This window comes from Podarcis pityusensis (genome assembly GCF_964106645.2).
Source record: "Podarcis pityusensis genome assembly, chromosome: 14".
Taxonomy (NCBI): Eukaryota; Metazoa; Chordata; class Lepidosauria; order Squamata; family Lacertidae; genus Podarcis; species Podarcis pityusensis.
Genome location: NC_138039.1, coordinates 37,431,507 through 37,446,480, shown reverse-complemented (window position 1 = coordinate 37,446,480; position 14,974 = coordinate 37,431,507). Strand labels below are relative to the sequence as shown.

Sequence of the window (14,974 nt, the reverse complement as noted above, 5' to 3'; positions counted from 1 at the left end):
AAATCTACACACAACCTTCAAAGAAAACAGTTCAGGAATCCCAAACCTCAGAACAGCCATGGGAAATTAGTTGCACTGTAATGTAGTCCTGGCTTCACATATCGGATTTAATTAAAGCATATTTTAATATTGGCAATATCCTCTAGGGCTACTTACTGATTGCTTTTTCATTCAGGCAATAAACATCAAGGAAGGTTTTTTCTTTCCAAGAAAAGCGTTTCCTTCCCAAGAACAACACTATCAATTATATGCTCAAAACAAACCACACCACACTCGTTTCTACAAAAACATAGCTGGCATTTAGTTTCTAATTCCCTCTCCTGGGCACCTAACTGGTGAATGGCGTGCTCTCTCACCCTCTCTCTTTCCTCACTCCCCTTTCTTGTTCATTGTTCAGCCTGCGTTACCTTTTTCGGCTCTGAAATTTAGGGTCACTACACAATTCAATGAAATCCTACTTGAATAGCTGCATGGGTTACAGCTGTTTAATGTGCATTTAGACGATGCACATCTGTGTATAAGAACAGGCGTTCCTTTTTTGGAAGAGGCATTTTATCCGAATGAGAGAGAGAAGGGGGTTGCCTCTTCTAAGACGGTGTCTGCCTTCTGCAGTTTTCAAAACCACGGTTCCCACCATGGGACACACGCCCCAGAGGGGGGCAATTTGATTTTTAAGAGGGGCAATTCGAGAATGAGTTAGACCAAGTTAGTGGCCTTTTAGGCTTCCTCCATGTGAATAGAATAATAAGAATATGTCATGGGGGGGGGGCAGCAATCAGGATTTTAGAGATGCTTAGGTGGGGCATGGCCAAAAAAAGGTTGGGAACCACTGTTTTAAAACTAGTTGTATAAAAATTATATCACACGCACACACAAAAGAAATATAATCATTTTGATTATTATTCTGTGTTCCTTTTAATGTTTTTATATTGCTGAATGTTGCAATATATGAATATTTTTCTAAATAAAAAGGGCAATTTTTTAATCAGGCAAAAAGTTTTTAATAAATTAATCTAACTAATAAATCTATTAAGCTGCATCAGACTTTACCTTGTATTTCAACCCCTCCCCCCCGGCTGTTGTTACTATTAAAATGCCCCTCTTTTGGTTTGCTTCCCTTTCCATCTTGCTCCTCCTCCTTCTCTGCAGTCCCCTTTTTGCTACTTCGCGAATTAATTGACTTAATTCCACCCCCTGCATTCTACTGGCTGTCTTTTCTTTACCGTATCCAGGTGAGATTTATACTTTTGCGCCCTGAGCCAAGTTTATTAGTCACTCTCTAAAAAGGCATTTCCCAAATTTTTATTTTTTATTTTTATTCCAAACTCAACCTTTCAGCAAAGACCCTCAAGAAATGGCAAAAAATGATCATCAGCTATATACATCAGGGCAAGAGACCTAGACTGCGACTAACTGTATTGTATCAACATTCCCAGAAGGTGAGCACAAGTCAACTACATTTGCAAAAACACCATGATGTGGCCCATATACAAAATTTCAGATCCCGAAAAATCCAATTAGTGGATGATTCCAGGGCAAAGTGATTTCTGGAATGTGGCCACGGAGATTCTTTCCTATAGGGAGAATTAAGCCATGATGCTGTTAAGAATCAAGGGCTGTCATCATCTATGACTCTTACACAATTGCGTTTCCTTTCTTGTGATTCATTCTGCTGCCATGTACAATACCTGAACGACTTTCCAGAATGTCCCGGCTGGAAGGGGCTCCCTTGAGAGTAGATCTGCTGGTTACCGGCTGTGGATGCTGAAGGCATCATCTTTTTATCTGCTGCAAGAACAAGCACAGAAAAAGCCATTTCAGGATAATGGGATGGGAACGCACAGGAAATGCACATTGCGCGGCAATGGGAAAATGGTCTCTTGTAGGAAAACAACAACAACTACAAAACGCACACAACCAAAACCAAAAGTTGGTAGGGCTCCCTTTCAAAAATACCATTACAGTGGTACCTCGGGTTAAGTACTTAATTCGTTCCGGAGGTCTTTTCTTAACCTGAAACTGTTCTTAACCTGAAGCACCACTTTAGCTAATGGGGCCTTCTGCTGCTGCTGCGCCATCACTGCACAATTTCTGTTCTCATCCTGAAGCAAAGTTCTTAACCCGAGGTACTATTTCTGGGTTAGCGAAGTCTGTAACCTGAAGCGTATATAACCCAAGGTACCACTGTACAAACAATGTGGAAATTAACAACTTGCTTCAGGACTGATGAGACAATCTTGCACTCCAGTTATACTAGCGGGGCTGCTCCCAAGGTCACAGTTATGCCAATGCACACTTTTTCAGGCTAGTTACGTTAGCAGCCTTATGTGCAAGGCTGCTACAGACAGGTCAATTTTTTAACCACATTCTTTTAAGAATAACCCACCAGGAAGCTCTGCACATCCCATCAAAACTTTGTGTGTGTGTAGGGAGGGACTGTGACCAGCCAGGGGAGAAGCTGAAGAAGAGACACTGGAGGTAGAAGGGGAGGTCTTGTCACTGTGAGTCCAGGGCTGCCTTTGCAGGTGGCAGCAGCTGCACCCATCCTGAAGGAGCAGGCAGCTGCACACACAGATGGCTCATAGAGTGAGAGTCTCATGAGTGAGCACACCCTGCCTTATCTTTAAAAGCTTGGCGGGAGGTGCATGGCAGTTGTTGGGACATCTTTGTAACTTCTGTTTGGGTCTTGCCATTGCCATATCTCTTGCCTTCCCCACACATCCTGAACTCTTGGCTCCTGGACCTAGTGCTTTCTACTGAACCTGTACTGCTATTAGCCTGAATAAAGTTCTGAATAAAGGTTGCTGGCCTTGTGTTGCGGGGCAGGAATCTGACAGTAATACAGCTGTACCATCCTAAAAAAAAGGCGTGGTGGGAGATGGGGATTTGGAGTGTAGCAGCACACACTCAATTATCCACATAGCACTATCCCTGTCTGCTGCTTCTCTGCTATAGTTCGGTAGTAGAGCACATGCTTCTAATGCAAAAGGTTCCAGGTTTAATCCTTAGCATTAAACCTGGATCAGGTAGCCAGTGATGGGGAATACCTCTCTCTGACTAAGACCCTGGGGTGTCACCGCCAGTCGGAATGGATAATCCTAGTGTAGACAGATGTACCCCTATGTCTGACCTGGAAAAAAACTTCCTCTGTTCATTTTGGACCTCGAACAGGGAAGTAGAAACAGTGACCTCTCCAGGTGCATCATTACAACACAAAAAGTACAGTACATACAATTTGGCACCTTTAAATAGCACACAAAATCTAACATCTACAGCAGCTGCTTTGTGGTGTGGTGAGTGAGCACGTTCCTTATATGCATAGGGTTCTGGATTCTATCCATAAATTGCAACACCCTAGAGGTCCCGGGCCCTAAGGAAGTTAGATTAGCCTCAACCAGAGCCACGGCTTTTTCATCACTGGCTCCGGCCTGGTGGAACGCTCTGTCTCATGAGACCAGGGCCCTGCGGGATCTGATTTCTTTCTGCAGGGCCTGTAAGACAGAGTTGTTCCGCCTGGCCTTTGGCTTGGAGTCAATCTGATTCCCTCCCCCTCTTTCTTTTTCCTTTCTCCTCCTGTGATGAGGCTGCATTTTAATGTTTTAATGTTGTATTTTAATATTGTTTTTAAGTTGTATTCATTCAACTTGTTTTTATTATTGCTTGTTAGCCGCCCTGAGCCCGGCCTTGGCTGGGGAGGGTGGGGTATAAATAAAAATTATTATTATTATTATCCCTGACACCTCCAATTTAGAAGGATGAGGCAAACAGGAAGTGATGGGAAAGACAGCTCTCTGCTGGAGGAGATTCTGGCAAGCTGCTATCAGTCAGAAAAGAGAGGGTTGGACTAGACAGAAAAAGCTTGAAGGGCCGTAGCAGAGTGGTAGAACTTGTGTTTTGCCAGCAGGTTAAATCCCTGGCATCTCCAGGCAGGGCTGGGACAGAACCCTGTCTAAAAGCTGCTGTCAGTCAGTGTAAATAATACTGAGCTAGATGGATCAATGGTCTGACTTGGTACAAGACAGCTTCCGCTGTTCTTAAATAATCGGACCTGATATAAGCCTGTGTTGCTTTGTTCACAAGCCGCAAGCTATTCTCCACGCCACTCAAAATGTGAGTTTCTGTGCAGGAGTTGTGGCACGGGCACTGCAGAGCCAGCAGCTGAAGCATGTGAGGTGAGGGCTGGCCTCACCGCCAGAATGTGTATGCTAAAACAGCCATTTGCCTGGCTCCTGGAAGTGAGTCAGAGGCAGTTAAAGACTTAGTTGCTGACCAGGGATGGATCTAGTTCAGTTCAGTTCAAGCTTATTTGTCTTCCTGGCCTTCGGCCATTAACAAATCTCGGGAATCTAAAACGCACTGCAAACAACAACTGCAACGTTACATAGAGCCGCAAATTGACCTGAAGACATTGCACAACAATTAAAAAGCATTTCCTCAGAGCTTGATCTCAGATATTTGGAGACGAGTCGGTGGGCAGCTGGTAGGATTTAGCAGCTGTCAAAGCAAAACTGGTGACACTAGAGCACCGTGGAGGTCAAGGTGTCAGGGCTGCAGTTCTTCACCCCTGGGTCCCCAGATGCTGTTGGACTGCAACTCCCATCATAACCAGCTAGTTTAGTTAATGGTAGGAATGATGGGAGTTGTGGTCCAATGACATCTGGGGACCCAAGGTTGAAGAGCAGTAGGTTAGAGCCTAGGGAGACCAGCCTCAAATCCCCACACAGCAGCTGTGTGGGTCAGTCATTCTCTCTCAGGCTAAGCTACCTCACAGGGTTGTTGTGTAGATAAAATGGGAAGAGAGAATTCATTGCATCACCTTGAACTTCTTGGAGGAAAGATAAGGGGAAAAGCTTAGTAAGTACATACAATGATTTTTTAACATGACCTCTTTGTTTCTCAATGTCAACTTTTGTCCATTAGACTCACATACATGCCAAAGCTCCAGAAACTGCTAAACAACTTCTGTTTTAGATTCCCTAAAATTGGACATGAACACGTAGTAACATTTGTCGTCATTACTGCAGAAAGGAAATCCCCCGCAAATGATTGTATAAAAACAAACAACTTCTGTTTTAGATTCCCTAAAACTGGACATGAACACGTAGTAATATATATCGTCATTACTGCAGAAAGGAAATCCCCCGCAAACGACTGTATAAAAAACAAAGGAATGTTTTGTGTTTGATCCAGAAACTGCTCCAAGGTGCATGAAATGAAATTTAAGTTGGGTAAAATCTCTTCTTAATGAAAATTTTGACAACTGTAGCATATAAGGTTCTCAAGTTCACATAATGAGAATAATATTTGTTGGTTGTTTTTCTCACAGAGTGACCCAACACAACTTAAATAAGAACCAGTTCAGAACATCCAATAAAAATCTAAAAACAAAGCCAGACAGATAAAACACCTCAGGGCTTACAGACTCCACCTCACACACAAAAAAGCCACAATGCCACCCCTTAAACTAAGAGCTAAAAGCCTGGGTAAAGAGTAAAGCCTTTGCCAAGCACGTAAAAATAAATAAAGATATTGCCAGGCGTGCCTGCCTAGGGAAAGCATTCCACAAGCAGGTGGGGGTCACCACTGAAAAGGCCTGCTCTCCTGTTGCCACTGTCCCTTGGAAGAGACACACAGAGAAGGGTTTCGGGTGATGATAGCAGGTTCGTCGAAATGGCTTTAGGGGACAAAAGTGGATGGAATGAACACACTGCAGACCCTCAATTTTATATTCTCTTTCTGAAGCATCTGAAGGCAGCCCAATTTAGGGAAGCTTTTAATGTTTGATGTATTACAGTATTTTAATATTATTTTGGAAGCCGCCCAGAGTGGTTGGGGAGGCCCAGCCAGATGGGCGGGGTATAAATAATAAATAATAAATTATTATTATTATTATTATTATTATAAGCAGCACCATTCACTCTATCTCTCGCACTGATGTTCAGTGGTTGTGAGAGCTGCCGCTTAGGGTCTCAAAATGACACTACCTACACCTAAGAGGGAGGGATACGGGTGGTGCTGTGGGTTAAACCACAGAGCCTAGGACTTGCCGATCAGAAGGTCGGCAGTTCGAATCCCTGCGACGGGGTGAGCTCCTGTTGCTCGGTCGCTGCTCCTGCCAACCTAGCAGTTCGAAAGCATGAAGTGCAAGTAGATAAATAGGTACCGCTCCGGCGGGAAGGTAAACGGCGTTTCCGTGTGCTGCTCTGGTTCGCTAGAAGCGGCTTAGTCATGCTAGCCACATGACCCAGAAGCTGTACGCTGGCTCCCTTGGCCAGTAAAGCGAGATGAGCACCGCAACCCCAGAGTCAGCCACGACTAGACCTAATGGTCAGGGGTCCCTTTACCTTTACACCCAAGAGGGAGGCACCAGCAGGTTCAGGGAAACCCCAAGTAGTTTGCAGAAGAAGAACAACAAAAATTAGGGGGGGAACACCTTAATGGGAAAAACTCAGACATCCCAGTAGGAAGTAAGTTGGTCAGTGGCAGAGCACCTGTCTTGGATGCAGGGAAGGTCCCAGGTCCAGGTAGGGCTAGGAATGCTGCCAGCCAGTGTAAGGAACTCTGAGACAGATAGATCAAGTGATCTGACTCAATGTAATATGTTCTATGGCCATCCAATTGTTTGTCATATGGAAAGGCAATAATAGCTCAGTGGTACAGCATCTGCTCTGTATGTTTAAGCTCCAGGTAGGGCTTTGCCTGAAACTCTGGAGAGCCACTGCAGGTCAGAGCAGACAATATTGGGCTGGATGGGCCAATGGCCTGATTTGTTAGAAAGCACCTTCTAGTGGCAACGGAAGGTTGACTGGGCATGGGGAGGCAGAAACAGGGGTTTTTTTTGGGGGGGGGGGAATGGAGTGGCTGGAATCCAGAACAGAAACACTCTGCACTGCAACATCTGCTTGTAGGTCCCACTTGCTAGGCCAAGCTGTATGCCTAAGGAAAGCCATCTAGTGAGGCTTCCCCAGAAAATCTGATTTCTGGTATTTGGCTGTGTGTTTCCACAGAGGCAGGGGGTAGAAGGAGAGTTCCTTATTTTCGAATTTGGACTCTCAGCAAGTGCAGAACTTCTGACCTCAGCCCATGTCCTCGACAGTTTTATATATATAATCTGTCTCGTAAGACATGCTGCTTATAAACATATGGCTCTTTCTTCCTGCTAAGATACGTGCTTGACGGCTGCAGAGCAAACGTCCCCACCAAGATTGGCCCCTCTGCATGAGCTTGGACTATTTGCACAAAACCAGTCCAAAATCAACACAATGCTAAATCCTAGAAGTAACGTGCAGGTTTGACTGTATATTTTTGATCACACCTAAGTGAAAAATGCGACATTTTATCATTTAAGGAAAAAAGGACACATAATTATAAATGGTGCCTAATCTAGAGAAAGCCATAGGTGGAACTTATTAAACACACACACACACACACACACACACACACACACACAAATGAAAACATCTCTTGTGCTGTTCATCTAAGTCTTGTAGTCAACCTCCACCCCTTGCATATTTGCTTTAATTAGTTCCTTCCTGGTATGCAAAACTCATACAAACAGCAAACTATAGTTTGCACTTGCCCTGCAAACTAGGATCAAATCCCAGTTTTGCAATCCTGTTTGCGGGAAAATGAAAATAATAAGAACACAGGAAGTTGCTTTCCACTGAGCCAGAGCATTGGTCCATCTAGCTCAGTGACTCTTCAGGGTTTCAGAGAGGAGTCTTTTTCTGCCCAGCTCAAGATACCAGAGATGGAACCTTTTGTATACAAAGCATGCACTAGGCCAGTGAGCTGTGCACTTTCTCTAAAAACAGGAAACTGCCTTATACAGTCATACCCTGGTTTTCAAACAGCTTAGTTCTCGAACGTTTTGGCTCCCGAATGCCACAAACCCAGAAGTGAGTGTTCTGGTATGCAAACTAATTTTGGAAGCCAAACGTCCAATGGGGCTTCCGATTGGCTGCAGGAGCTTTGGTTTCCAAACTTTTTGGAAGTTGAATGGACTTCCAGAACGGATTCCGTTCAACTTCTGAGGTTCAACTGTATTGTTGTTTTCCTCCATTCAATCTAGCCCAGCACTGACTACAGTGGTACCTCGGGTTACATACGCTTCAGGTTACATACCCTTCAGGTTACAGACTCCACTAACCCAGAAATAGTACCTCGGGTTAAGAACTTTGCTTCAGGATGAGAACAGAAATTACGCGGCAGTGGCATAGCAGCAGCAGGAGGCCCCATTAGCTAAAGTGGTGCTTCAGGTTAAGAACAGTTTCAGGTTAAGAACGGACCTCTGGAATGAATTAAGTATGTAACCAGAGGTACCAATGACTCTCCATGGTTTCAGGCAGAGATCGATCACATCTCCCGCTATCTAATCCACTGGGTAAAAGCGCCAAGGACTGAACTTTCTGCATGCAATGCATCTGCTCTCCCACTGAGCTATGGCCCTTCTCCAGAATTTGCCGTTTTGCCTCAAACCAGAACCAATTAAATAAGCTACAGTAAGTGTGTAAGATGCGGTAAGTGTGTAAGACTTACAGTAAGTGTGTAAGTGTGTAAGACGCGGGTGGCGCTGTGGGTTAAACCACAGAGACTTGCCGATCAGAAGGTCGGCGGTTCGAATCCCTGTGACGGGGTGAGCTCCCGTTGCTTGGTCCCTGCTCCTGCCAACCTAGCAGTTCGAAAGCACATCAAAGTGGAAGTAGATAAATAGGTACCGCTCCGGCAGGAAGGTAAACGGCGTTTCCGTGCGCTGCTCTGGTTCGCCAGAAGCGGCTTAGTCATGCTGGCCACATGACCCGGAAGCTGTACGCCGGCTCCCTTGGCCTATAAAGCGAGATGAGCGCCGCAACCCCAGAGTCGGTCACGACTGGACCTAATGGTCAGGGGTCCCTTTACCTTTACCTTTAAGTGTGTAAGAAGAGGAGGAAGGTGGTGTTAGGAAGAGAGATAGCCTAAGAGCAGGGGGTTGTTAGGAGCACAGGAAGTGTATTGGGTCAGACCAGGCTTTCTCAACCTCAGCCCTCCAGATGTTTTGAGACTACAATTCCCATCATCCCTGACCACTGGTCCTGCTAGCTAGGGATCATGGGAGTTGTAGGCCAGAAACATCTGGAGGGCCGAGGTTGAGGAAGCCTGGGTCAGACCATTGCTCCATCTAGCTCACAACTTGTCTATACTGACTGGCTATAGCTGTCCTGGCTCACTGCTACCATTCCCACAATTCTTGCAATATTTGGGAGCCTGCACGCAGCACGGGACAATTATTGCTTGGGATGACAGGCTGATGCTGTAGGTTGGAATCTTGTTGGTTGCTAATGGACCGTTCCTACAGTGTCCCAGATCGACTTTGAAAAGTCAAGGCAGGGTGAGGTAAGCAGAACAACAAGTTCAGGGAGACCTAATGTTTTCCCCTGCTGGCAAAAGGTCGTTGTGTACCTAGAAAGGACCCCCTGGCGGCTATCTCCTCATTTCTCTTTAGTTGCAAACAGTGGGATGTTTCGGACTTAGCTGAGAGCTACTTGCACGATGATTAATTCAAAACAAATGTAAAAACTTCATCCTCAGCAGGGAAGGTTAGGAACAATAAAAAGGGGAAAACATCACTTCTTTAAACTGTTACTGAAAAAACACAGCACTCCTCCCACCCAGGAAGAGACCAAGCTTGTTTACGGATGGAGTAGCTACTTGCTGTACAGTTCTCCACCAGGCTGACAGGCACCGTTTGAGAAGCAAGCCCCTTGGTTTTCCCTTTTACTAAACATAACTTTCTTTATTAATCTGCTGCATTGTAAAACTTATCTATGAGACCAGAGTTACTTACTGAGTGACTTTTGCTGAAAGCAGCACAGAATTTGGTTGTAAGAACTTGGTTAAAATGATTGACAGACTGCACCTAACAGTGTTTTACTCAGAGCAGACCCACTGAAATTAATGGATATGGCTAACATAGGTCCATTAAGTCCAACGAGCTTACTGTCAGCAGAACATTCTTGGATACAATCCTTTGTTACTGCCTAGGCAGTAGCCTGTGGCTCAGTTGCAGAGAATCTGCCTTCCATGCAAAAGGTCCCTGGCTTAATCCCTAGGTAGGGCTTGGAGAGAACCTTGTCTGAGGCCCTGGAGAGCTGTGCTACTTGATCAGTGTCATCAGACTCAGATTTCCCCCCTTCCTATAAGGAAACGTAATTGCTTGGGGCCTGCTAGCCATCCTCGGCTACTAGCCACTATAGGAACGCGGGTGGTGCTGTGGTCTAAACCACTGAGCCTCTTGGGCTTGTTGATCGGAAGGTAAGCGGTTCAAATCCCCGTGATGGGTTGAGTTCCCATTGCTCTGTCCCAGCTCCTGCCAACCTAGCAGTTCAAAAGCACACCAGTGCAAGTAGATAAATAGGTACCGCTGTGGAGGGAAGGTAAATGGCATTTCCGTGCGCTCTGGCTTCCGTCAAGGTGTTCCGTTGCACCAGAAGCAGTTTAGTCATGCTGGCCACCTGACCTGGAAAGCTGTCTCTGGACAAACGCCGATTCCCTTGGCCTGAACACGAGATGAGTGCCGCAACCCCATAGTCACCTTTGACTGGACTGTCCAAAGCTCCTTTACCTTTATTTTTTTTATTAGCGCCCCCCCCCCCATCCCACCAAGGTATGCACATTGGAAGGGAGTGTTTGGTTCAGTATCTATTCAAGATACAAGTATGTTGTCAAAATAGAGGATCACAAATAGCAGCAATACCAATAGCAATCTTAAGAGCAGTGTATACTTACTAGTAGTTATGCCAGCGAACATCTCGGCAAACCTTGGATCCCTCTCTTGGGAGAAGATGGCATCAGGCTTCTCCACTGGCTTCCCACCCTCATGAACGTTAGACTGTATACTTGGAACGGGTACCTATTTGCAACAGGCAGAGAGAAGGAAGTCACACACCCCTTTATGGATAAGCTTCCACCTTTTCCAAGAGCAGTAAGCTTCAAGATTCAATTGTCTTATGATTTTCTGTACTGCCACAGAGCAACTCTGGCCCATTTGAATGCTCTTCAGGACATGAACCAGGGGTCTTCTGTGTCAGGCATTCATTCCCAAACTACGACTTATCATGTAGCAGCAAGTATTCTGGTGGACAGGGAGAAAGCTGTGGTTGATGTTGCTGCCATGTGACTGCAAACTAAGCCATGGTTTGGCTTAGTGCTGCATCAGAACTTGGGATAAACGATTTGTTTCTCCCAAACAAACCATGAGTGGTAGAGCCAAGAACAAACCTTGGTTACAGATCATGGTTTGTTTGGAGTGAGACAAACCACAAGCCTGTGTTCACCTGCAATGGTTAGATAAATCATGGTTTAGCTCTCATGACTGTGATTTTCTCCCTGTGCAACAACATACTTGCTTGTTCCCATTAAACTGTTAGCTTAGTATTATGGGTAGACCCCACATGGTTTGTATGGAAGTGAGAGCTGGACCATAAAGAAGGCTGATCGCTGAAGAATTGATGCTTTTGAATTATGGTGCTGGAGGAGACCCTTGAGAGTCCCATGGACTGCAAGAAGATCAAACCTATCCATTCTTCAGGAAATCAGCCCTGAGTGCTCACTGGAAGGACAGATCCTGAAGCTGAGGCTCCAATACTTTGGCCACCTCATGAGAAGAGCAGACTCCCTGGAAAAGACCCTGATGTTGGGAAAGATTGACGGCACAAGGAGAAGGGGACGACAGAGGACAAGATGGTTGGACAGTGTTCTTGAAGCTACCAGCATGAGTTTAACCAAACTGTGGGAGGCCATGGAAGACAGGAGTGCCTGGAGTGCTCTGGTCCATAGAGTCACGAAGAGTCGGACACGACTAAACTACTAAACAACAAAATGGGTAGACCAGGCCAGTATGTGCTTGTGGTGTTGTTTAGATTTCCAATTCCTGCCTATTTTTATACACAAACAAACAAACAAACAAACAAACAAACAAGGAGTCCACCTCGCCAGGAATGTCTCACCTGAGATAAGTCATATGATGATAGTCCATCTCTCTGGTGCACCTCAAGCTCTGCTTGTTGTTGCTGAAGTTGCCTGGAAGCAGGAAAGAGAAACTGTTGCTGCTGGTTCATTCGAAGCTGCAGGACTATATTTAACAGACAGGAAGATTGTCTGGCTGGCTGTGACTTGCCAGCTTAATATCCAACATGCACCTCCTTGCCCTATACCCTCTTGGTCCAACCTGTTCACCTTCCCCAATATTAAAGCAAGCATGGTTTTAAATTTTGCCCCAGCACAGGAGAGGAAAGATGGGTGACTGGTGGGACCAGGAAGGAACAAAGCAGGAGATGTCTGGGTATGCAGAACCATAATTAGAGACATGCAGGTGTTTCTAACCTTCTTCCCCTGTAAGGTATTCCAGCAATAAATCATTTTCCAATTTAAAGAAAAGGGCATTTGGGATGGGAGCTGCAGAAAACCTGAGCTCCTGCTTCTTTCCGGCAGTCAATTTTAGATTTTTTTGAAGTTCTCAATTGCAACCTACTAAGATTGAAGGAAATAAAGCCATCTGAATGCATGAGGGGGGCACCCTGCGGCTGATAATCTTAATCCAATTAGGAAAACTTTGGAAGTAAATTAAAATGTGCAGTAGCAAGGCCCTCTACATCAAAGGAAACTGACACATTCAATACAGGGGAGGTGAAATGAATCAGAATGAGGAAGAGAAATATGTCAAAAATGCCTGTATAAATCTCTCGGATGCAGACATAATCTGTGTCCAGTGTCAGGTGCTTTTTAGGAAATGCCAAAAGTCAGTTTATTTGAAACCAATGAGGCTGGTTCATATACCATACATTTTTCTCTCCACATGAATATTTCCAGTTGGCGTGGGTCCGCCTTGGGTCTGTTACCCAATTAAAGAAATCTTAGTCCATTAATCACATAAGTTTGAATTGACCAACTGATACTTTAATCAATTAGATCTGCATAGATTTTTACATTCATAAAATCAACTCTAAAGATGATGGCATACAGTGCTCTCTCTCTCTCTTTTAGAAAAGACCATCTTCAATAATATTTGTACTGCTCACAGAACACCTTACATGTTATCTATCAGGACAGCAAATTTACGAAATTGGCTCCCTTCATATTCACCTCTTATAATACTAAAGCCCTGGTTTAGCCAATGAAGCTGAAAGGTGCATCATATCTCTTGGGGGCCCCAAAAAAATTTAAAGAAAAAAACCTGGATGTACATTTCCATAATATGAGATAAAAAACAAATAAAATAAAACCTACATACAACAACAGTGGCAAATGGCTCTAGATACCTATTAGATCCCTAAATTACCATATAGCATATATTCAACACAAAAAACAGCGACAATTCGTTGTTGACAAAGGACAGCTGGACATATAAAGTAGCTTAGGGCCTCATCAAACCTAAATCCGGCCCTGATCATATCCAGGACAGACTTAACATGGAACACGTTATGGAATCTGCTACTACAAGATGTGGCAACAGCCACCAATTTAGATGGCTTGCCTTTAAACAAGGATCTGACAATTTCATGGAGGATAAGACTATCAATGGCTATTAGTGATGATGGCTATATAGAACCACCAGGATCAATGGCGGTATGCCTCCAAACGCAAGCTGCTGAGGAGCCACAGTAGTGGAGGGGGTATCAATTTTGTGGGCTTCCCAGAAGCATCTGGATGAGTCATGGTGGAAAAAAGGATACTAGACTGGATAGACTCCGCACAGGTCTTCTTATGGGTTCTTATCATATTACGAGGATACATCTCTCATTCCACTTTAGTGTTCGTGGGAAAGGGGCATAAAGCCCATTCAACATCATCAGGTCTCATATTTTGGATGGAACCAGTGCACTTGCCACGTTTTCTTCCACCGAAAGTCAACAGATGGGAATGTTGTGGGAAGGCAAATTTTTTACATGGGACTCTCCTTTGGAGCAAAACAAAGCACAAAGGGCTAAACATTAAACTCTTCGCTTCTTCAGGAAGTTCATTTTGGATGGTTGTGCCCAAAATAATCTTTATTATTATTATTTTCTTTTGCAGGGAAATAAGTGAACATTTGAACCTAATGTTTAGTTGTCTTTCCACTCGGAAACCAGATCTGGAAAGTTGATGGCTTCCAGCCGGAAGGCAGTATCAAATAAACACAACCAACTAATGCAATCTTCAGCTCCCTCTACAGCTCTCTGTAAAAAAAATAAAAATAAATCTATGCATTTGCTTTACTTTTTTATCTGATGGTTATGGATAGCTTTTTCACCCTGGTTTCTATACAGATGGTCTCTTGATTTTTGGTTAGGTTTTTAAAAAAATAAAAATAAAAAAACATTCATTTTTTCCTTCATTTCTTTTTTGGCTCTGAGTGTTCTTAACAGGAAACAGCACTCACTAAAAAGATTTATTATTGAAGTACATTTATATCTATCTGCCTCTATTAACAGCAAATCCTAGCCTATTGATATTTACTAAGAAAATGTTACCGTTCGCTCATTCTTTCTTTTGTTTTCCTGTCTGAGTGTTCGTATCAGAAAATAGCATTCACTACCTATATTTATTATTAAAGCACATTTTTATTTATCTGCCTCTTTTAATAACAAATATCATTCTAAGGGAGTATAATAGGTAATTGCACTTCATATGTAAACAGTTCCTAGAAATGCTGTTTATCGAACTAAAATAACTGCACTTAAGGTGGCATCACATAGCTTCTGAGAAATGTTGAAACTCTGGTTAGTATTTAGCTAGGCTCAGTGGCAGAACCAGGGCTAACACCAGGTTTGAAGTGGTCCTGGGTTTACCTAGCAGGGGCATTTCTAAAATTAATTTTATTTATTATTTATACCCCGCCCATCTGGCTGGGCTTCCCCAGCCACTCTGGGCGGCTCCCAACCGAACGTTAAAAACACAACACATCATTAAACATTAAAAACTTCCCTATACAGGGCTGCCTTCAGATGTCTTTTAAAAG

The 14,974-nt window shown here is 44.1% G+C and overlaps 1 protein-coding gene across 4 annotated transcripts in view; it reads right to left on the bottom strand.

Moving 5' to 3' along the window:
* The window catches only part of ARNT2 (aryl hydrocarbon receptor nuclear translocator 2), a 151,156-nt gene that overhangs the window by 14,701 nt on the left and 121,481 nt on the right, over positions 1-14,974 (bottom strand). For all 4 annotated transcript variants that reach the window (XM_080980361.1, XM_080980362.1, XM_080980363.1 and 1 more), the window contains exons 13-15: positions 11,985-12,057; positions 10,765-10,888; positions 1,689-1,788 (exon numbers count right to left, since the gene is read on the bottom strand). In XM_080980361.1, coding sequence (XP_080836487.1) covers positions 1,689-1,788; positions 10,765-10,888; positions 11,985-12,057 — 297 coding nt within the window. The remainder of the gene's footprint in view (positions 1-1,688; positions 1,789-10,764; positions 10,889-11,984; positions 12,058-14,974) is intronic.